Source organism: Mercenaria mercenaria, chromosome 2 (assembly GCF_021730395.1).
Source record: "Mercenaria mercenaria strain notata chromosome 2, MADL_Memer_1, whole genome shotgun sequence".
Taxonomy (NCBI): Eukaryota; Metazoa; Mollusca; class Bivalvia; order Venerida; family Veneridae; genus Mercenaria; species Mercenaria mercenaria.
In genome coordinates, this window is record NC_069362.1 from 119,724,703 (window position 1) to 119,748,584 (window position 23,882).

Genomic DNA, 23,882 nt, shown 5'->3' on the forward strand with positions numbered 1-23,882 from the left:
ATATTTTGCTGACAAACGTCAAATTTAATTTGAGCTGGTTTCTTACACTTTAACAAAAACAGATAAAACATTTATCAGTTGCATGATCAAAATTTTTTTTTAGAAGATGTAATTATGATAGATGCAGACCAATGAAAAAAAAACTCATAAAACAGATCTTCTGCTGTGTCGGTTCAAAACTTGGCAATGTTGATCAGTTTGCAATACAGCTGTGGTCTGCCTAAAATATTAAAAATTAAGTGAGTGTTTCTTAAAATCTTGAAAAAAGTTATGTCAGGCCTAAAAAAAAAATTCTTTGTTTCCGGTAACATGCTCAAAAAATTTAGGGTAGGTAGGTCAAAAATTTTTTTTGGGGGGGGGGGGGGGGGGAATTTTTTTTTATTAAGGGAGACTTTTCGGAAATTGTTTTTGTGTCAAAAAATGAACACAAATAAGGGGGTTATGCCTTTGTCAAAAAGTTGAAAAAATTATCCTCCAAGGCCATAAAAACATTTAGGGTAGGGCCAAAAATTTAGGATAGGTTGGGATACCGGAAACAAACAGTTTTTTTTTATGCCTCGTGAAGATTTTTATTTTCTCTATGACACAACAAGTTTAAAGTTTTAAAGTAGATTTTCTGAAGATTATAGGGCATTTGAGAAAACTTTAGAATCATATTAGTTTTGATATCATTTCAGATTTTGTCTGGACAATAAACTTTCGACTTTTTATACGCCCATCTCTAAAAGGCGGCGGGCGGTCGGCATCCAAAAGCATGTCCGCTCTCTAAGTCAGACAGTTTTCATTCGATCTTTACTAATTTTGCTGACAATGTTTGTGGGCATAATATCTAGGACAAGTTCGATAAACACCCAAATCCCCCAGGTGCCCTTGGATTATGGCCTTTGAATTACTCGAAAAACTGCCAGTTTAGCCTTGTCAGCTCTCTAAGTCAAAGACTTTTCATCCGATCTTCACCAAACTTGCCAAGCTGAAATGTTTGTGGGCATAATATCTCGGCCAAGTTCGATAACCACCCAAATCGCCCTAGGCACACTTTGATTACGGCCCTTGAATTACTAAAAAATCTGCCAATTTAGCCTTGTCCACTCTCTAAGTCGAACAGTTTTTATCTGATCTTCACCAGACTTGGTGACAATGTTTTTGGGCATAATATCTCGGCCAAGTTCGATAACCACCCAAAGTGCCCCAGGCACTCTTGGATTATGGCCTTTACATAACTGAATATTTAGATGGGCGTATTTTGTGACATTCTGGCACTCATGTTCATTGATCATTTGAAAATGAGTTGGTGAGATAGTGAGTCTCTTGTATGAAGAGTTAGTCGCAAATAAAAGTAATTTCTTAATTTTGGAGGAAAAAAAAATGCTGGAAGCTTGTCTTTTAAACATTAATGCCTTTAATATCTGGGAAGTGTTTTGATCTCGCAATTCATAAATATTTCATGAAATAACAAATTTCCTTTTGAGAAATTTCCTTTTGGGACATCTAGAGTTATTGATATTTTGTAAACAATAAATATTCCCCCTTTAAAAGCATTTTGTGGTTTATTCAGAATGATAATTAAGTGATAAATTTTGCGAAAAATTTGAATTTGCATCAAGAAAATTTCAATCTGGGTGAATAAGTTGTTTATATTTCGTAAACAGAATAACAAAAAAAAACCTTTACATTCTGTTTTAGAATGATAAAGAAAAGATGTTTGCATGTAGTAACAGAAAATAATCGATTGTCTGTAAAGTAGAATTGGATATTTTAGTTACATTAAGAGGAATTTTAGTGTACTAATAAACTTTGACAGTGTGGCAGTTGAGTCCAGTAAGTCCAGGGGTGTTCAAAGTAGTCTGTCATAGATCTATTGTAAAGCAAATATTGGATTTACCTGTATTGGAAAATAAACAGTGGCAATTGGATTTAGGTCAACTGCCACATTATCAAAGTTTATTAGTATTTAACAGGGTGTTACAAAAGTCCAAGCAGGTACAGTGTTTCAACATGAAATAACCAGTTCTTTTTAGCAGGACTTAAAAAAAAACAACACATGAATATAATTATTCATATGTATATGATATTAAAAAGAAAGCAATAAACATATCACTTTTGTCTGTTAAACTTATCACTTTTGTCTCTGGATGTTATTTATCGAGAATACATGACTTATATGGATATGTAATAGCATTCAAAAATACATGAATTGCAATGAACATTTGAATATCTTATCATATTGTTAAAGTTGTTAAATTATTTATCTTTTGGGGTAAAACTTCAAAATGGGGTCTGGCTAAAAATAGCATTTAAATGTCAGAGAATGAGATTAACAACTTTAACACTTGTTTTGAAAAGAATGCCTGATGCATGTTCTCAAACAAAATTTAATAAAACTGTCTACATTTTTCTTACATTTCTAACAATACATGTTGTGTTTATAATACGAAAGTATGAAATTGCATTAAATGAAATATTCGTTCTTGGTAAAAGCAAAAGCAGTGACATCTTTATGTGTATCGTCAGAGATGCAAAAAAAATTCATTTTTTGTCAGCTTAATAAGGTGCTTTAGTTACCAGATTGAAATTTAGTTTAATAAGTTGTTATTGAAACGACTATAAATATATTTCTATGAAGCCTGAGGTAAGCTATTAAGTCATCAAGACTGGAATGATATAGTTTTCCCATTTCCATGTAATGAGAAGGAATTTTTGTCACACCCTGTATATAAAACAGGAAGCAAAGTTGATAACACTGCAGTTCTGACTTAATTAGCTTTTCTGATTAGCTTGATCAGTATGTTCTATCAAAATATCATGTTTTATTATTGTGTTGCCATGACAACATAAATTGGTTTTTGACTGCTTATTTATTTTAGCCAACAGTGACATTTGTTGCTTTTTTTGCTGTAATTCAGCATCATATGATGGGGTCCATTTGTCAAATGTCAGCAAGTGCTTCTAGGTCAGTGACTTCAGTTTTGCGCTGCAGTGCTTTATCAAAGCTTGAGCCCAAGGAGAAATCCATGACAGCAAAGGGTAAACACTCTGGAACTTCCAGCCATAACTATTAAACAATCACCCTATCCCTAAATACTCCTTAAAAAGGCAGTGTTAAAATTTTGTTTCCACATTTGATGGGAGGCATATTGTGTACCATTATATTGAAAATCAGCCAAACACCAGAGAATTTTCATTGTTCTTAGTCTGAAAAGATAGCAGTTAAGACAAGTTTTTTTTACCTTAATTGATACATTTTAATTTAGTCATAATTGATGATCAGCCCAGTTTTGTGCTGATTAATTTGTGTAAACTTGTTGTTCCTTCTCTTGAAGGAACATTTTAAATTGGTAAGTCTCACTTGACTGAGCAACTGACCTAGAAAGCTGTTGTTATTACAAGCTGGCAAATGAAACTCAGTGGCCTTAGAAATAACCTCTGATGTTAAAATTATTCTTTCCAAATTGAGGTGACTTTCTGACTAAACGCGCTCTGCAGATTACATATTACTATACCCCAGGATGGAAAAGTGGCTTTTTAGCTGAGCATGAAGTGCTCAAAGGTGAGCTTTTGTGGTCGTCCGTCTTCAGTCATCTGTCGTCAACAATTTGACTGTTAACACTCTAGAGGTCACCATTTTTGCCCAAACTTAATGAAACTTGGTCAGAGCGTTACCCTCAATAAAATCTTGGACGAGTTCGATATTGGGTCATCTGGGGTCAAAAACTAGGTCACCAGGTCAAATCAAAGGAAAAGCTTGTTAACACTCTAGAGGTCACAGTTTGGGCCCAATCTTAATGAAGCTTGGTCAGAATGTTACCCTCAATAAAATCTTGGACGAATTTGATATTGGATCAACCGGGGTCAAAAACTAGGTCACCAGGTCAAATCAAAGGAAAAGCTTGAAAACACTGTAGAAGCCAGATTTATGACTGTATCTTCATGAAACTTGGTCAGAATGTTAATCTTGATGATCTATAATCAATTTCAAATCTGGGTCAGGTGGGGTCAAAAACTAGGTCACTAGGTCAAATCAAAGGAAAAGCTTATTAACACTCTAGAGGCCACATTTATGACTATATCTTCATGAAACTTGGTCAGAATGTTAATCTTAATGATCTCAAGGTCCAGTTTGAATCTGGTTCATGTAGGGTCAAAAACTAGATCACCAGGTCAAATCAAAGGAAAAGCTAGTTTACACTGTAGAGGCCACATTTATGACCATATCTTAATGAAACTTGGTCTGTATATTAATCTTGATTATCTATAGGTCAAGTTCAAATCTTTGTCAGATGGGGTCAAAAACTAGGTCAAATCAAAGGAAAAGCTTGTTAACACTCTAGATGCCACATTTATGACTGTATCTTCATGAAACTTAGTCAGAATGTTAATCTTGATGATCTTTAGGTCAAGTTGGAATCTGGGTCATGTAGGGTCAAAAACTAGGTCACTGGGTCAAATCAAAGGAAAAGCTAGAAAACACTTTAGAGGCCACATTTATGACCATATATTAATGAAACTTGGTCAGAATGTTAATCTTGATGATCTTTAGGTCAGTAGGTCAGGTGAGCGATACAGGGCCTTCATGGCCCTCTTGTTTAAACATGCCAAACATTTTATTTGTCACAAAGGTTAACAGACATCATTACCTTGGAATGCATGGTCATTATGTGAAAACAAACTCCATTGCACCCTCTAATTGTGCACAACAAATTCAGCATGAAATGGTACACTACGGTCAATGTTTATAGCCAGTGTTTCTTAATTGCCGTATTTACTCAACTGAAAGTGGTAACAGACTTACTTTGTTGTAGGATTTAACAACTTAATTTATTTTAGCATAAATATTTTGGAAATAACGGACTTGACATTTTTCGGTAGTAGAAAACAACATAGTTCTTTTTCAAAATTCTAGTTTTTTTTTGTATTTGGTACAGAAATAAATGCACCCTTGGTGCAAAATGTAATGCACCCCACCCGCCCGGGGCGCTTAAACGTGGGGATGTGGGGATACAGAATGTCAATAAGGTAGAATGGTCTTGTTCTTGTGTCCGATCCTGATCAATACTTAAAACAGACATTGCAACCAAAATTTTACAAGATGATCATTATATATTTTTATAGATGTGCCCTAGAAGGAACTTTTGCTATGCTTTAACTTGTGTTAACTTTAAAATGATTCAAACACTGTTTCCTGCCATTGTAGATTTGGGGAACTTTGACTTATTCAGACACTGTTTACTGTCATTGTAGAAATGGGAACTTTGACAGATTCAAACATTTTTAACTGCCATTATAGACCTAGGGAATTTTGATTGAGTTAAACGCTATTTACTGCCATTGTAGATTTGGCGAACTTTGACTGATTTAAACACTTTCTACTGCCATTGTAGGTTTGGGGAACGTTGACTGAGTTAAACACTTTTACTGCCATTGTAGTTTTGGGGAGCTTTGACTGATTTAAACACTGTTTATGCCATTGTAGACTTTGTGAACTTTGACTGATTTATACACTGTTTATTGTAATTGTAGATGTGGAAAAAATTTAACTGATTCTAACACTATTTACTGCCATTGAAGAACTTGGGAGCTTTGACTGATTAAAACACTGTTTACTGTCATTGTAGACCCTGGAAACTTTTATTCAAACACTGTTTACTGTCATTGTAGACTTTGGAAACATTGACTGATTCAAACACTGTTTACTGTCATTGTAGACTTTGGAAACATTGACCGATTCAAACACTGTTTACTGTCATTGTTGACTTTGGAAAGTTGAACTGATTCAGACACTGTTTACTGTCATTGTAGACTCTGGAAACATTGACTTATTCAGACACTGTTTACTGTCATTGTAGACTCTGGAAACATTGACTGATTCAGACACTGTTTACTGTCATTGTAGACTCTGGAAACATTGACTGATTCAGACACTGTTTACTGTCATTGTAGACTCTGGAAAAATTGACTGATTCAAACACTGATTACTGTCATTGTAGACTCTGGAAACATTGACTGATTCAAACACTGTTTACTGTCATTGTTCACTTTGGAAAATTGAACTGATTCAGACACTGTTTACTGTCATTGTAGACTCTGGAAACATTGACTGATTCAAACACTGTTTACTGTCATTGTTGACTTTGGAAACTTGAACTGATTCAGACACTGTTTACTGTCATTGTAGACTCTGGAAACATTGACTGATTCAAACACTGTTTACTGTCATTGTAGACTCTGGAAACATTGACTGATTCAAACACTGTTTACTGTCATTGTAGACTCTGGAAACATTGACTGATTCAAACACTGTTTACTGTCATTGTTCACTTTGGAAAATTGAACTGATTCAGACACTGTTTACTGTCATTGTAGACTCTGGAAACATTGACTGATTCAAACACTATTTACTGCCATTGTAAACTTTGGAAACTTGTCTTGAACTGATTCAAACACTGTTTACTGTCATTGTAGACTCTGGAAACATTGAATCAGTTTACTGTCATTGTAGACTCTGGAAACATTGACTGATCAAACACTGTTTACTGTCATTGTTGACTGTGGAAACTTGAACTGATTCAGACACTGTTTACTGCAATTGTAGACATGGGAAAAATTTGACTGATTCAAACACTTTTAACTGCCATTATAGACCTTGGGAACTTTGACTGATTCAAACACTGTTTACTGCCATTGTAGACATGTATACATGCCATATTTTCAGACGGTCAATAAGGGAGTTTTGCCTCAGCAGGGCTTTTTTTAAGGGAGATTTGGGTAAAAATAAGGGAGACCTTTATTCGCTCACTTTTTACGCGCTAAATAGCCGTTTTCATGAAAAAATCATCAAGTTTTTTAGCCCACCATCATCAGATGGTGGGCTATTAAAATCACTCTGCGTCCATGGTCCGTCCGTCCGTCCGTCATTCCGTCCGTCCGTCCGTCCGTCCGTCCGTCCGTTAACAATTTCTCGTTATCGCATCTCCTCAGAAACTACTGGGGGGATTTTGACCAAACTTTGTCAGAATGATGTATTGGTACCCTAGTTGTGTCCCCCTGAAAATCAGACTGGTTCAACAATTTATGAGTGAGTTATGTCCCTTTGTTTATTTCTATAATTTATATAGATTTATATAGGGAAAAACTTTGAAAACCTTCTTGTCCAAAACCACAGAGCCTAGGGCTTTGATATTTGGTATGAAGCATCATCTAGTGGTCCTCTACCAAGATGATTCAAATTATTTCTCTGGGGTCAAATATGGCCCCGCCCTGGGGGTCACATGGTTTATATAGACTTATATAGGGAAAAACTTTGAATAACCTCTTGTCCAAAACCACAGGGCCTAGGGCTTTGATATTTTGTATGTGACATCATCTAGTGGTCTTCAACTAAGATTGTTCAAATTATACCCCTAGGGTCAAATATGGCCCCGCCCAGGGGGTCATATGGTTTACATAGACTTATATAGGGAAAAACTTTGAAAATCTTCTTGTCCAAACCACAAAGCCTAGGGCTTTGATACTTGTAATGTAGCATCATCTAGTGGTTCTCTACCAAGTTTGTTCAAATTATCCCCCTAGGGTCAAAAATGGCCCCGCCCCGGGGGTCACATGGTTCATATAGACTTATATAGGGAAAAGCTTTTAAAATGTTCTTGTCAATAACTACATAACTACAACATTCAAATTTGGACCACATGTATATTTTTGAGTGGCAAGATGAACCTTGACATGAGTTGACCTTGATTTTGACCTAGTGACCTACTTTCACATTTCTGTAGCTACAGCCTTCAAATTTGGACCACATGCATAATTTTGTGCACTGGAAAAAACTTTGACCTTTATTTTGACCTAGTGACCTACTTTCACATTTTTGAAGGTACAGGCATCAAATTTGGACCATATGCATAGTTTTGTGTTTCAAAATGAAATTTGACATTGATTTTGACCTAGTGAACATGCATATTTTTGAGTGGCAAGATGAACCTTGACATGAGTTGACCTTGATTTTGACCTAGTGACCTACTTTCACATTTCTGTAGCTACAGCCTTCAAATTTGGACCACATGCATAATTTTGTGCACTGGAAAAAACTTTGACCTTTATTTTGACCTAGTGACCTACTTTCACATTTTTGAAGGTACAGGCATCAAATTTGGACCATATGCATAGTTTTGTGTTTCAAAATGAAATTTGACATTGATTTTGACCTAGTGACCTACTTTCACATTTCTCAAGCTACAGCCTTCAAATTTGGACTACATGCATAGTTTTGTGTACCGAAAAAAACTTTGACCTTGACATTGACCTAGTAACCTACTTTCACATTTTTGAAGGTACAGGCTTCAAATTTGGACCACATGCATAGTTTTGTATTCTGAAATAAAATTTGACCTTGATTTTGACCTAGTGACCTACTTTTACATTTCTCAAGCTACAGCCTTCAAATTTGGACCACTTGCATAGTTTTGTGTACTGAAATGACCTTTGACCTTTACATTGACCTAGTGACCTACTTTCACATTTTTAAGGTACAGGCTTCATATTTGGACCACATGCATAGTTTTGTATTCCGAAATAAAATATGACCTGGATTTTGACCTAGTGACCTACTTTTACATTTCTCAAGCTACAGCCTTCAAATTTGGACCGCATGCATAGTTTTGTGTACCGAAACAAACTTTGACCTTTACATTGACCTAGTGACCTACTTTCACATTTTTGAAGGTACAGGCTTCAGATTTGGACCACATGCATAGTTTTGTATTCTGAAGTAAAATTTGACCTGGATTTTGACCTAGTGACCTACTTTTACATTTCTCAAGCTACAGCCTTCAAATTTGGACCACTTGCATAGTTTTGTATACCCAAATGAACTTTGACCTTAAGATTGACCTAGTGACCTACTTTCACATTTCTGTAGCTTTAGGCTTCAAATTTAGGACCACATGCATAGTTTTGTGTACCGAAACAAACTTTGACCTTGACATTGACCTAGTGACCTACTTTCACATTTTTGAAGGTACAGGCTTCAAATTTGGACCACATGCATAGATTTGTGTTGTGTACAGAAATGAAATTTGACCTTGAGCTAGTCAATAAGTCTTGAAATTTGGAACACTCAAAAATGGCACATTGGTGGGTGCCAAGATCACTCTGTGATCTCTTGTTTTACATTGAATTGATGAGTGGAGCCAACAGTTGTGTACAGAATGCATGATTATTACTTATAGCACTTAACTTAATCCAAGGAAATTCAGAATTACATGAAAGATTGAACAGGAACTTTGTTTTTGCTTTATGTGTTGATGCTTCTGCATCTGGGGAGAGTGATCTTTTTGACATGTTTAAGCATACAATACTCAAAAGATTGCAGAGATATCATGTAAAAACAGTCTTTTAAGGGCAGTCATTTCTTTACATGTATTTAGCCTGGGAATTGTTCTCCTGTTAATTATTGCAACATGACAATATCACAAAGGAATAGCAGTCAATTATTCGGGCAATATGAATTGCAATTTATTTCATAAAATTCATTTATCCGAATTCATGTTTGTCCGAAATTCTGTGTAGTGTGACATTAATTCGCCAATTTTGTTAAGTTGTTGTCGATTTTTTGCATGTTGTGCAAGTATTTAAATTGAGAAACATAAACTCGGTGTTGGCACTAACCAGTCTCATTCTCTGATGGCTCGATAAATACGGGAAAAGAGCGTTTCCCGATAAATATTAAGGTCAATGAAAACGAAAGTACACTTTGGCAGGTGGCGGTAAAATGACGTAATTTTAAGACTGGTTTACATCTTGTTTGGAAAAATTACGGATCAGTGGCTTTGATTTTATTGAATCAGTCTAAAATCTCGCATCCTTACAATTGCCTACGGGTAAGATTAAATGGTTAATTGTTTGCAGATGGTGACAGTAGGTGGTAAGATAATTAATGCCTCAGGCGTGTATCTCTCGATAAACAAGCTAGGGATTATAGACAACTATGAAAATTATGTTTGAAGTGTATTTCCGGTCCGGGCTACTCGATATTGAATTTCAAGTATTTTCTAAAGGTCTACATTGGGTCCGAGATACGATTTTTCGACAGAGGACTATTTTTCTGAATTTATTTTTTTACGGGAGGTTTTCATGTCCCGGCGGAAGACCGGGAGATATACTGAAAATACGGGAGAAAAAGCCTCCCGGCGGGAGATATGGCATGTATGGACATGGGAAACACGGACTAATTCAGACACTGTGTACTGCAGTTGAAGACCTCGAGAACTTTGACCGATACAAACACTGTTTACTGCTATTGTAGACATTGGAAACTCAGACTGATTCAGACACTGTTTACTGCCATTGTAGATTTGGGGAACTTTGACTGATTCAAACACTGTTTACTGTGATTGTAGACCTTGGGAACTTTGACAGATTCAGACACTGTTTACTGGGATTTGACAGATTCAGACACTGTTTTACTTGAATTGTAGATGTGGGATAAACGTGACTGATTCAAACACTATTTATTGCCATTGTAGTTTTGGAAAACTTTGATAGATTTGTACACTATACACTGCTATTATAGACTTTGGAAATTTTGACTGATTCAAACACTGTTTACTGCCATTGTAGACTTTGGAAAGTTGGACTGATTCAAACACTGTTTACTGCCATTGTAGACTTTGGAAAGTTGGACTGATTCAAACACTGTTTACTGCCATTGTAGACTTTGGAAAGTTGGACTGATTCAAACACTGTTTACTGCCATTGTAGACTGGAAATTTGGACTGATTCAAACACTGTTTACTGCCATTGTAGACTTTGGAAATTTGGACTGATTCAAACACTATTTACTGCTATTGTAGTTTTGTGAGCAGCAGATGAATAAAAAAGACATATTGTATAAATCAATATCCATGGTCCAATTTGAAATGTTCTATGAATATGTTACAAATCTCACTTAAAACCAAGCATTAAGGCAAATGATTTTCTTTCGTTCCATGTTCAGCTTATGCATTAGTACAATGCATTCTCCCAGGAATGAAAATCTAATTTTGCAAAATCTGTTTACTCAATACCTAGAGGGTTTAGTTACCATGATTACTCCTGCCATTAGGTACAGAAATTGAAGTTTTCAGAAAATTGAAGAACGAAATGAAATGCCAGAGAATTTTTTCAGACAGGTATGGATTTGGCCTTTGTTATTTCAAGTTATTACACTGCCGTTAGATCATGTGAGTTCAGGTTAGGTGATGTAACTCGAATCTGGTTGCAATTTAAAGAAAACATAAAGGAAAGGAGATTTTTCTAATGTCTTCAGGTGATGGCAATAAATATGCAAAAAAAAAAAGATTTTTAGCTTGACTATACCAGGTATGGAAAGCTGTCCTACTTGACCTGGCGTTGGTGTCGACGTCCTTCCACGTCCTCACCTTGGTTAAAGTTTTGATGCAGTTTCTCTTTATCTATGTAATTACTTGATGGATTTGTTAAGATAGTTATTCTTCATCATCACCCACATCATATGGCACAAGAATCATAACTCTTGCTTGGATATTTCATGAATTATCCCCCCATTTTTACTTAGAATTCAGGTTAAAGATTTGATGCACTTTCACTCTATCCCAGTTATTATTTAACAGATTTGATTCAAACTTAAAATAGTTGTTCCACATCATCACCCACATCATTTGACACAAAGGCCATAACTTAGGCACCAATATTTTATGAAGTATCCCCCTTTTTACTTAAAACTTCAAGATAAAGTTTTGATGCACTTCTCTCTATCTCAGTTATAACCAAATAAATTTGTTTCAAACTTAAGATAGTTGTTCCACATCAGCACATACATTATATGATACAAGGGCCATAACTCTTGTACCAATATTTAATGAATTATCCACCTTTTTACTAAGAATTTCAGTTTAATTTTGAAGCTTTTTCACCATAACTCTTGTTACTAGATGGATTTGCTTCAAACTTAAAATGTTTGTTCCACATCATCACCCACATCATATGACACAAGGGCCATTATGCTGGCACCAAAATGTTATGACTTATGCCCTCTTTTTACTTAGAATTTCATGGTCAAGTTGTGATGCACTTTTGCTCTTTCCCAGTTATTTCTAAACAGATGTGATTCAAACTTAAAATAGTTATTCCACATAATTAGTCACATGATTTGACACATGTTGCATTATTCTTGCAGAAATGTCCATGAATTATGTCCCTCTTATACTTAGTGTTTTGATACACTTTATCCCTACCTCTGTTATTACTTAATACTTTTGACACAGACATAAGCTATTGTCCAATATCTTCATCCACATTAGAAATATTTAACACTTCAATGACAGCTCCAGCTCCCTCAGATGTGCCCAATTTCACTACTAGTATCCAGCATCGAAGTAGTTGAGCACACTATCTCCTGTGACAGCTCTTGTTTTCTCTTGTAAGAGTATCTGCAACCTGGTAGAATGGGAAGATTCTTAGTGGTATTGTCACAGTGTTCTTAGTTATACAGACAAACCCGTATTAAGTAGCCATCCAAGGGAGCAACACAGTTTAGCTGTTTAAGACAGGTGGCTGCTAAAGATAAATTTAAATTAGAACAGAAAGTTCATTTGGGACCAGGGAAGTTAGTGAGTGACTGCTTAAGGCAAGTGGTTGCTAAATAAAGGTGACCACTAAAGCAGGTTTACCTGTATTATCTTTATTAATGAAGTGTTGTCTTTTTTGTGGTAAGCAAAATTCGAAAAAAAAACAGCCCATAGGCAAGGACTTACATTCCCATTACGCTTTCCTTGCAATGTCAGCTTTTTTCTGTGGCTTCCGTTCATTGTCATAACCGAGTACTGAAATGGCATTAAACTCTTACTACACAAACTCACAAGGTGATTTAATAATGAGCTAGTTTTGGAGTCCATTGATACGATTTGCAGAACCCAGTGTGATTATTTATGCTTCAGTGTCATGGAAAATGGAGACATTCTTTCTGGATTATAGCGATAATTTTGTACTTGTGAAGAGTTTTTACTTGCACACATTTGACTAGTTATGGAAATAAGTAGTATTTAGGTAGAATGACAAATATATCGCCACAGTTGCAAAGAATTCTGGGGCCTGGTTTTGTTGAGGAGCATGAAATTTTATCGTCAGCATGCATCCAATGTGTGCAAGCAGCAGATATTAATTTTGTCTATTCATTAAATTCCTGCGGAAAATGTTGCTAAATTAATGGCTTTGCAAATAATTTTATTCTTGGAAATGTAATGAGGGTAATTTATATAACATTGTAACCATGTATGTTTTCTACTTTTTAATGCAAACAGTTCCTAAATGGTCCTGGTCTCTGAAAACCATTTACATCTATAAGAAACATTTAAACAGTGTCTTGATTGTTTTGAGAATGTGTTTGGAATTAAGCAGAGATGAGATAGTTTGCACCTTTACAACTTCCACCAAGGCTTGACTTTTTAATGTCATTGAATTCTTATTTTTCATAACAAAACAATGCCAGTTGGAGTTCACCTATTTAAGTTCGATGTGTTCCTAAATTAGGTATGTGATTAATTTATTTTTGCATTATTAATTTACAGATATCGTCGACTGTGTTTCCCGCTAGAAGGTGCCCCACCTGATATAGAAGTGGACCATTTCATCTCTATTGCTCAGGTAACTGTTCTTTCCTTTCTTGTTCGGAATTTATTAATCCCCCACCACAAATCATGAAACTTGGGTCAAATGATCACCTCATCAAGACGATGTGCAGAACCCATGAGTCAGCCTTGTCGACTCAAGGTCAAGGTCACATCTCAAGATCAAAGGTTTGAGCCTTCCATTTTGTGTCTGCTCTATATCTCTTAAACCCCTTGAAGGAATTTTATAAAACTTGGGTCAAATGATCACCTCATCAAGACAATGTGCAGAACCCATGAGTCAGCCATGCTGGCTCAAGGTCAAGGTCACAACTTAGGGTGAAAGGTTTGAGCCTTCCATTTTGTGTCCGCTCTATATCTCCTACACCCCTTGAAGGATTTTCATCAAACTTGGGTCAAATGATCACCTCATCAAGGCGATGTGCAGAACTTATGAGTCAGTCATGTCAGTTCAAGGTCAGGGTCATAACTGAGGGTCAATGGTTTGAGCCTTCCATTTTGTGTCTGCTCTGTTTGTCCTAATTCCCTTGAAGGATTCATATGAAACTTGCGTCAAATTATCACCTCATCAAGGCGATTTGCAGACTCATGAGTCAGCTATGCCGGCTCAAGGTCAAGGTCACAACTCAAGGTCAAAGGTTTGAGCTTTCCATTTTGTGTCCGCTCTATATCTCCTAAACCCCTTGAAGGAATTTATAAAACTTGGGTCAAATGATAACCTCATCAAAATTATATGCAGAATTTATGAGTCAGCCATGCCAGCTCAAGGTCAAGGTCACAACTTAGGATCAAAGGTTTGAGCCTTCCATTTTGTGTCCATTCTGTATCTCCTAAATCCCTTGAAAGATTTTCATCAAACTTGGGTCAAATGATCACCTCATCAAGAACTCATGAGTCAGCCATGTCAACTCAAGGTCAAGGTCACAACTCAAAGTCAAAGGTTTGAGCTCTGTATCTCCTAAACCCCTTGAAGGATTTTCATTAAATTTTGGTCAAATGATCACCTCATCAAGAAATTGTGCAGAATTCATGAGTCAGCCATGTCAGTTCAAGGTCAAGGTCACAGCTGAAGGTCAAAGCTTTACCCTTTCACTATCCATAGCAATGGCAGGGGATTTAGCTGTCTTTCAGACTGCCTTGTTATGTCTCCCACCACATAGTGGTGTGGGAGACATATTGATTTACTCCTGTCTGTCTGTGTGTCTGTCTGTTACAAAGCTTGTCCGCACTCTAAGTTGAACATTTCTCATCTGATTTTCACCAAACTTAAACAAAATGTGTTTGACCATAAGACCTCGGCCAAGTTCGATAACTAGCCAAATCGGTCCAGGCATATTGGAGTTATGGCCCTTGAATTATCAAAAATCAGCCTTTTTAATCTTGTCCGCACTCTAAGTCGAACATTTCTCATCCGATCTTCACCAAACTTGAATAAAATGTGTCTGACTGTGAGACCTCAGCCAAGTTCGATAACGAGCCAAATCGGTTCAGGCATTTTGGAGTTATGGCCCTTGAATTACCGAAAAATTGGCCTTTTTACTCTTGTCCGCACTCTAAGTCGAACATTTCTTATCCGATCTTCACCAGACTTGAACAAAATGTGTTTGACCATCAGACCTCGGCCAGGTTCGATAACTAGCTAAATCGGTCCAGGCATTTCGGAGTTACGGCCCTTCAGTTACCAAAAAATCTGCCTTTTTACTCTTGTCTGCTCTCTCAGTTGAACATTTCTCATCCACTCTTCACCAAATTTGAAAAAAATGTATTTGGCCATAAGACCTTAGCCAAGTTCGATAACTAGCCAAATCCGCCCAGGCACTTTTGATTTATGGCCTTTGAATTGCTGATTAGATCCACTCGTCCAGACCATCTAATTGGATCTACTTGTCTAAACCATCAAGAGAAACTAGACATTTTTGATAGGGGCAGTTGTGGGAGACATGCGCTTTTCTCAAAAACATCTCTAGTTTACTTTGTTTTCTGTTTATTACAATTTTTCTGGTTTTTGAAAGTTTCAAAATATGAAATTTTCCATGTTTTTCATTTTTGCACAGCTTCTATAAAAAAATTATCATAGCATTTAATATTCTACAACCTGATGTGTGATGACATTGCTTGCAAAGTACAGATTCCATAACTCTGTTTAGCATTTTACAAAATTGTGCCCCTGTTGGCTGTTGAATAGTGGAGCATTCCTGTCTTGCGACAGCTTTTGTTTATCTTTAGTGTCAGGTAATGGTACATAGAGTTCTTGTGTGACTTTTGCATTTCTAGTGCACTGACCTCTCTCAGCATTGTTTAAACACTGTCAGTAGACATCCTGTAAGTAAGTTAACAGTAAAACTAATTGAAATAGATCTTATTCATCTTATCTTATTCATCTCAATCCTATTTCTGTGATATTCTTTTTTTTTGCTATACAAGCTCCAAGGTTAAAAAACTTGAGTATAGAAAACAGTCTCAGAACTCAACTTTAATGCACAACAGACACTGTATGCTTCGAGGTTAAAAAAATAGTATGGAAAACAGTCTCAAAACAAAAGTTTTTGGCTCCGCATGCTTCAAGGTTAAAACACCAGTGTTGAAAATAGTGTTGAAAATAGTCTCAGAACAAGTGTTTGACACTGCAAGCTCCAAGGTTAAATAACTAGAGTATAATTATGATTTCACAACAAAAGTTTTTGGCTGTGCATGCTTCAAGGTTAAAACACCTGAGTGTTGAAAATAGTCTCAGAATAAAGGTGTTTGACACTGCAAGCTCCAAGGTTAAATAACTAGAGTATAATTATAATTTCACAACAAAAGTTTTTGGCTGTGCATGCTTCAAGGTTAAAACACCTGAGTGTTGAAAATAGTCTCAGAATAAAGGTGTTTGACACTGCAAGCTCCAAGGTTAAAAAACTAGAGTGTAGAAAATATGGCTTGGAATGAAATCTTGTTGTTGTTGCATGCAATCAGATGCTGAGTCCAAGTTTGTAAAACTTAGTTTGGAGACCTGTCTCAAAATGTAAGCTTGCCATTGGTCAATTTTGGGCTGTGAACAACCAATCAGAAGCTTGAGTTATGAGCTCATTTGTCTTGCATTACCATTGTTTCACTGTTGAAATGTTCATACTTGTTTTTATATACCGGGATCAATATGCTTTCTAGTTATGAATGTTGCAATAATCAGCAGTCTAAGGGGAGTGCTTAAATGTGATTTAATGTCTCTGGAGTCTTATAGTGTAAAAATGTTTGTCTCATTTTCTCACAGAGTGCCATACTGTGATTGTACATTATATATATAGAACATAGTTATAAAGTAGAAACATTGAAAGGTTTCCGTGCATTTTATGGTTTCCAAGAAGAAAATAGAGGCACTTTAATATAAATCCATATCTGTATAAACTAAAACCTATTAAGCTGTAAATCCAACTTCTAAGGATAAGGGGACCTCTGTGGCCCAGTGGTTAAGGTCACTGACTTCATATGTATTTGTTTAGGTTGGCGTGGCCCTTATAGACAGGGACCCTCACCCTGTATTCATGAATCTTGCAACATCAAGCCGTAATAATGAAATGAATGAACTGGCACGCAGAAAAGTGCCATTCAAATATTCCAAATTTAAATGTAAACACAGTCGCCGCATCCGAATGTTCAAATGAAGTAAATTATACTTTAGTTGAGCACTACCACACTAATGCATCAAGCACCATCACAATCCGATAATATTATAATACAAAATTAATTCAGAATTAACAGTTCTGTCAGTTCTGACTACTATTCACTATATTATTCAAGAATTTTGAAGGTGAACTTACGTTTTTAAAGGTGTAGCACTGTTGAAACAAAACTGCATGTCCCCTTTTACTAAAATAATTAACCTTAATTCATCTTAAGATAGCTGTATTATTTTTAAGGTAGCATTACACAGACAGCAACCTGCACACATTTTAAGGTATTGATATTAATTTTTAAAGTAGCAGTCCTAAGGTAATGAGTTTTATATATTTTAAGGAATTAATTTAATAGGAAATGAAAATAAAGTAAAATAAGGTGTCATGCATCCTTAGCCAGCACTACAGACACTATCTTTCGGTTCAGCATACATTTTAAGGTTAGTGAGTTTTATATATTTTAAGGTGTTAATTTAATAGGAAATATTATTTGACCTCCAGTCATGAAACTTAATAGAAATGTTATTCATCATGTGAAGTTGCACACTTGGATTTTATTTTGGCTTTTACTCAGTAAGACCAGAGTTATTATTCTTGACTTGGTCAAAATATGCATAAAGTGCCTAAAACTTTGTATCTCTCATTATATTAGTCAGATTTGTTATTTATGGACATATTGGTCTTGTGACTATAAATGCAAATATATTTTTTAGTGTAATAGTTGTAAAGGGAACCATCCAAGACTACGTTCTTTAAGCTTTGAGTAAATGACATAAGGAATTCAACAATAAAATTACCATAAATTTGCATAACAATTGTACCATTGAGTCATTAAGTTGTTCATGTATATATAATTATGACTGAGCTTTATTTAGTGACATCATGGCAGCCTTATTCGTGACATTAAGAGTTCGCGAAACCTGAGTGTTTGTGTATAGCCTTAAGCCTGCTGGTGACCAGTGCAGGCTAATCATGGTCTGCATTGTTCGCTATATTCAGTCAGTAAATTTTCAGTGAACACCCCTTTGAATAAGAAGTGGTGCTGCCCAAATTGAATGATAGACCAGTTCTTTTTAGAAACTTAGAAGGGTAAAGGTTAAGGACATGATGCAGAAATAATATTCACAAATATTTTGAATGCACAATTGGAGTTATTCACGAATATTTGTGAAAATAGATACTTTGCCAGTATTATACAATCTACAATATTTAAAATGATGTATTTGGAGCTTTGTCAAGATAGCAGTATTTGCTGTCAAAACTCTCCTGAAATTGCAAAGGTCATTTATCAAGCTTTTAGCTACAAGTGGCAGTTCTAGGACTCTTACCAGAGATTACTTTAAAAATTGATTGAAAGCACATTATAAGGGATGGATTAAGGATCATTCAATGTCTCCAGCTGACATAACTATTCATAGATAGCCCAGCTGAGCTTCATAGGACAATATAGTTATTATTGTAAAACTGTCAGTTCTACCGGTCTATCTTATAGCTATTAGTATTTATATCTGCACCCACTTACACGCATGATGTTTGAAGGGGATAATAAAAGAGATGTCAGATACAATAAAGTAGTGGCACAAGTACTTTCACACTTCAAGGACCTTCTTATAAGATGTTGAAATGTTAAGTGCCCTAGGACTTAACAAATCAAATACACTGGTACTATTGGTACAATATTGGAGTTTGTGGGGTTAAATACTTCCACACTTTTTAAAATGATTCCAATTAAGCTTTATACATGTGATCACCATAAAGTGTAGTTATGTGTGACATTTTCTCTGGTCCTGTCCTAGCATTGCAGTAAAAAGAGCCTAAGAACCAGGCCAGTATGACTGATTATTCCCATGACACTGTGGTTACAAGCAGGGGTATACAATATGACATTGTATAACTATTCCCCTGATAAAGTGGTATTGTTGGGGTATTTAGTATAATATTGTCTAATTATTACCCTAACTAAATTGTATTGTAGAGGTTTATGATATGACATGTCTTATTATTCCCCTGACAAAGTCATAATGCAGGGGTATACAGTATGACATTGGCTTATTATTCCCTTGACAAAGTGGTATTGAAGGGGTATACAATATGACATTGTCTAATTGTTTCCTTGACAAAGTGGTAATGCTATGGTATACAATATGACATTGTCTAATTATTCCCCTGACAAAGAGGTAATGCATTGGTATACAATATGACATTGTCTAATTATTCCCCTGACAAAGAGGTAATGCATTGGTATACAATATGACATTGTCTAATTATTCCCTTGACAAAGTGGTAATGCATTGGTATACAAAATGACATTGTCTAATTATTCCCCAGACAAAGTGGTAATGCATTGGTATACAATATGACATTGTCTATTTATTCCCCTAACAAAGCGGTATTGAAAGGTTATACAATATGACATTGTCTAGTTGTTCTTCTGACAAGGTGGTATTGTAGGGTAATTCAATATGACATTGTCTAATTGTCTAATTGTTTCCTTGACAAAGTGGTAATGCATTGGTATACAATATGACATTGTCTTATTGTTTCCTTGACAGAGTAGTAATGCATTGTTTTACAATATGACATTGTCTAATTATTCCCCTGACAAAGAGGTAATGCATTGGTATACAATATGACATTGTCTAATTATTCCCCTGACAAAGTGGTAATGCATTGGTATACAATATGACATTGTCTATTTATTCCCCTAACAAAGCGGTATTGAAAGGTTATACAATATGACATGTCTAGTTGTTCTTCTGACAAAGTGGTATTGTAGGGTAATTCAATATGACATTGTCTAATTGTCTAATTGTTTCCTTGACAAAGTGGTAATGCATTGGTATACAATATGACATTGTCTAATTGTTTCCTTGACAAAGTGGTAATGCATTGGTATACAATATGACATTGTCTAATTATTCCCCTGACAAAGAGGTAATGCATTGGTATACAATATGGCATTGTCTAACTATTCCCCTGACAAAGTGGTAATGCATTGGTATACAATATGATATTGTCTAATTATTCCCCTGACAAAGTGGTAATGCATTGGTATACAAAATGACATTGTCTATTTATTCCCCTGACAAAGTGGTAATGCATTGGTATACAATATGACATTGTCTAATTATTCCCCTGACAAAGTGGTAATGCACTGGTATACAATATGACATTGTCTAATTATTCCCCTAACAAAGCGGTATTGAAAGGTTATACAATATGACATTGTTTAGTTGTTCTTCTGACATGGTGGTATTGTAGGGTAATTCAATATGACATTGTGACAAAGTGGTAATGATTGGGTATGCAATGTGACATTTTCTAATTATTCCACTACCAAAGTGATATTGTAGGAGTATACAATATGACATTGTCTAATTATTCCCTGAAAAATTGGAACATGTTGCAGGTAAAGAAAAGGCAGATAAAAGTAAAAATATTTTATTTACATAAAAATAATGATGTATATACTGAAAGTGAGATGATCTGAAGTTTCAGAATATTCTGTCAAGGTGATTCAAGCACAGATGGTATATTCTGTCAAGGTGATTCAAGCACAGATGGTATCTGTAATTAAAGAGAAAGACAAAAGATCAGTTAGCTGCCAATGAAAATACATAGAAAATCTGCAGACTTTAGATATTTATTTTCAGGATTCCTATTTGGCATCTAAAGACACTGCCCAACCGGCAATGTTGTTTACGGGGCAGAGAGGTACTGGGCGTGTGAATGTCGGAGCTGTGATGGGATATCTACTGCTGGCACAAAAAGATGCTGACACCACAAAAAGAAGGTGGGTTCATGGAAAACTCAACATAATGTCATAAGTTGTAGAGAAAGAAAATGAAACCCATAGAATATATAACTCTGTCTTGAATAGTGATGAAATTATTTCCCTTTTTAGCTGAACTGCTGTGGAATCATTAATATTCATGGGGACTAATTTTTGTGGATTTCTTGGCTGTATTAATCAGTTAAATTAAAACCTGACGAATAGGCAAATTTTCTGTTTATCTAATCTTTAAAATTTGAAATCCAAGAATTTATGTCCCCATAAAATAGTCGCTTTTGACAAAACCATGAAATTCAGTATGAAGAAAATTAAATGATTTTACGGTAAGATAACCTCACAGGGTAAGTTACAGAACTCTAGCTTTTATTTTGTCAAAATTATACCCTCTTTTAAACACATAAATTTCGTGAAAGTTTTGCATGTAAGTATATTTCTCAGAACATGTTTAATTGAATGCTCTCAAGGCATCACAAGTCTTTTGCACCATGAGATATTCTCATATAGCAAGTTTTTGTCTTGCTTACGTTTTGTAAGAATTTTGCCCCTTTTTAACATAGACATTTTGTGAAAGTTTTGAGAAGCTACCAGACCAGATGTTTTCAAAGTCCGCACACTTCTTTGACATGAGATAACCTCATTTGGCAGGTTTCATAACTATGGCATACATTTTGGCTTTTTAATTTTTGACATATGTTGTACTGAATGTTTTCAAAATCTTTGTAAGACTTTTGCCTCATAAAATAAGCCCAGGTTCCAAAACTCCCAATAGTTTCCAAAATTACTTTCCTTTTTAAGCTTAAAGCTTTTATATGTAAGCTTGTATTACGTGGAAGAATTTCAAATGGTTGAGCATTTTTAATCTGTTTAAGTGATAGCTCTAGCTTAGATTATTGTCTACTTGCTGGAAAGGGTCTTTTGCTAGAGGCAACCATTCTGATAACACATTCCAAGGCTGCCTTTAAGGAGAATAAACTGCATTTAGATTCATTTATTAAGTTTTTTCTGTCTGGACTGTTACGCTGTGCATACCTTGATTAATGAGAAAAAGGCTAAACCTATAATACTGATTGATGCAGTGACAGTTAATCACAGGATTGGGACCTTTTTAACATATTGGAAACATTCTCTCATAGGATAGATATACTGCGAAGTCTTTTAATTTCCTGGGCATAGAAGCTCATGGTTTTGGCAAAAAATAACTGTTTCATGGGGGGATGGATTAGATGATTTTAAATTCTAAATATACAGTTCTTTGAATTTTACTTGTTCATTTGGCATTAATTTTGTGGACTGACACATCCACCAAATCCATTAAAATAAGTCCCCATGAATATTAATGATTCCACATAAAACATTGAAATAAATGTGGATTAACAGATTTTATTTGAAAGAAAAATAGTCCACCAGTGCCAGGTTCATTAACATTTAATTGTTTATCATTCTTTGCCTTTTGTTTAGGTATGATAGATCTCGGTGCCCAGTGTTTTTCTATTTTTACAGAATATAGATCTCAGTGTGCAATTAAACAATGATCTGCAGTATTGCAAAGATAAATGAAAATAAAATGCTTATTTCAAACATGAAATTTTTATATGAAAACATTGAGAGAAGTAATCAATTAAGATCCCTTCTATAATATTTATTTTTAAAAAGTATAGCAAGGGATGATTTACCATATATTTCATAATTACCACCCACTTATTTTCAAAACAAAAAACAATGGTCATAAAGGAATACCAGCACTATGGCTGCATTGTAATTTTTCAAATACATCGTTTATAGTTTACATGTACTAACAATTTTTTTCTTTTTAAATGATTTTTGTTTTGGGTTTAACACCATTTTTCAACAGTATTTCAGTTATGTAACGGCGGGCAGTTAACCTAATCAGAGTGTTCCTTGATTCTGTACCAGTACAAACCTGTTTTCCTCAAGTAACTGCCAGCTTCCCCACTTGAATCAGAGGTGGAGGATGAATGATTTCAGATATAATGGCTTTTATCAAATTGTCACGGAGAACATACGGCACGCCCGAGAATCAAACTCACGACCCGTGATCTGTAGATCGGCACTCTCCCTATTGAGCTAAAGAAAGCTTTTTAAGGAATATGTTTTATATAGAAGGATGTCAATAAAACCAAACAAAAATCATCACCAAACAGACTCGATTGGTCACCTTTCTTAAACACTTGTTTGGACTGGATCCCTTGACTTGTTGCTTCATGTAGGTTTTTCATCTTGTAGATGTAGCAGTTTTGGTAAAACATTTTCAGAAATTAGCATAGGATAATACGTCTTGGAGTTAGTTTCCTTGATGGATTGTCTCGCTAAATTGGACTTTAATTTGAATGCACTGGCTGACTGTAGGTGTATCAAAGAAAGGCTGTCTCTAATCATGCCACATAATTGATAAGTCTGTAAGTTATAGGTTGATAGATGTCTGTGAGAGATTATAAGGTTTGAGCCTCATTACAGATTGAGAACTACTTCCTATCTGACACTAGACTTATTGTGGTGCTTAGATGAACAATTAGATAGATGGCATCCTCTGATATTTAACCATAAGCAAATTGCTACTCAATATTCCTCATTGACAAACTTGTCTTTTGCTCTCTCCACTGTCTAATAGCTGAGGATAGATTTGAATAATCTGGAGTGAGCACTTAATGTGTACTTTTCAAAGTATTGCCCACAGAATAGTAATCATTTAATTTGGCCATATAAAAAGAGGTAAATCTGCATTTTAGACAAGTTTTATTAAAATCTACATTGTTGATTTTTTTTTGTGAGAAGCCCATT

General features: G+C 35.3%; 1 protein-coding gene across 6 annotated transcripts in view; it reads left to right on the forward strand.

Moving 5' to 3' along the window:
* The window catches only part of LOC123565021 (paladin-like), a 319,425-nt gene that overhangs the window by 220,431 nt on the left and 75,112 nt on the right, over positions 1-23,882 (forward strand). For all 6 annotated transcript variants that reach the window (XM_053537674.1, XM_045359004.2, XM_053537676.1 and 3 more), the window contains 2 exons: positions 13,575-13,650; positions 20,944-21,083. In XM_053537674.1, the coding sequence (XP_053393649.1) occupies positions 13,575-13,650; positions 20,944-21,083 (216 nt within the window). The remainder of the gene's footprint in view (positions 1-13,574; positions 13,651-20,943; positions 21,084-23,882) is intronic.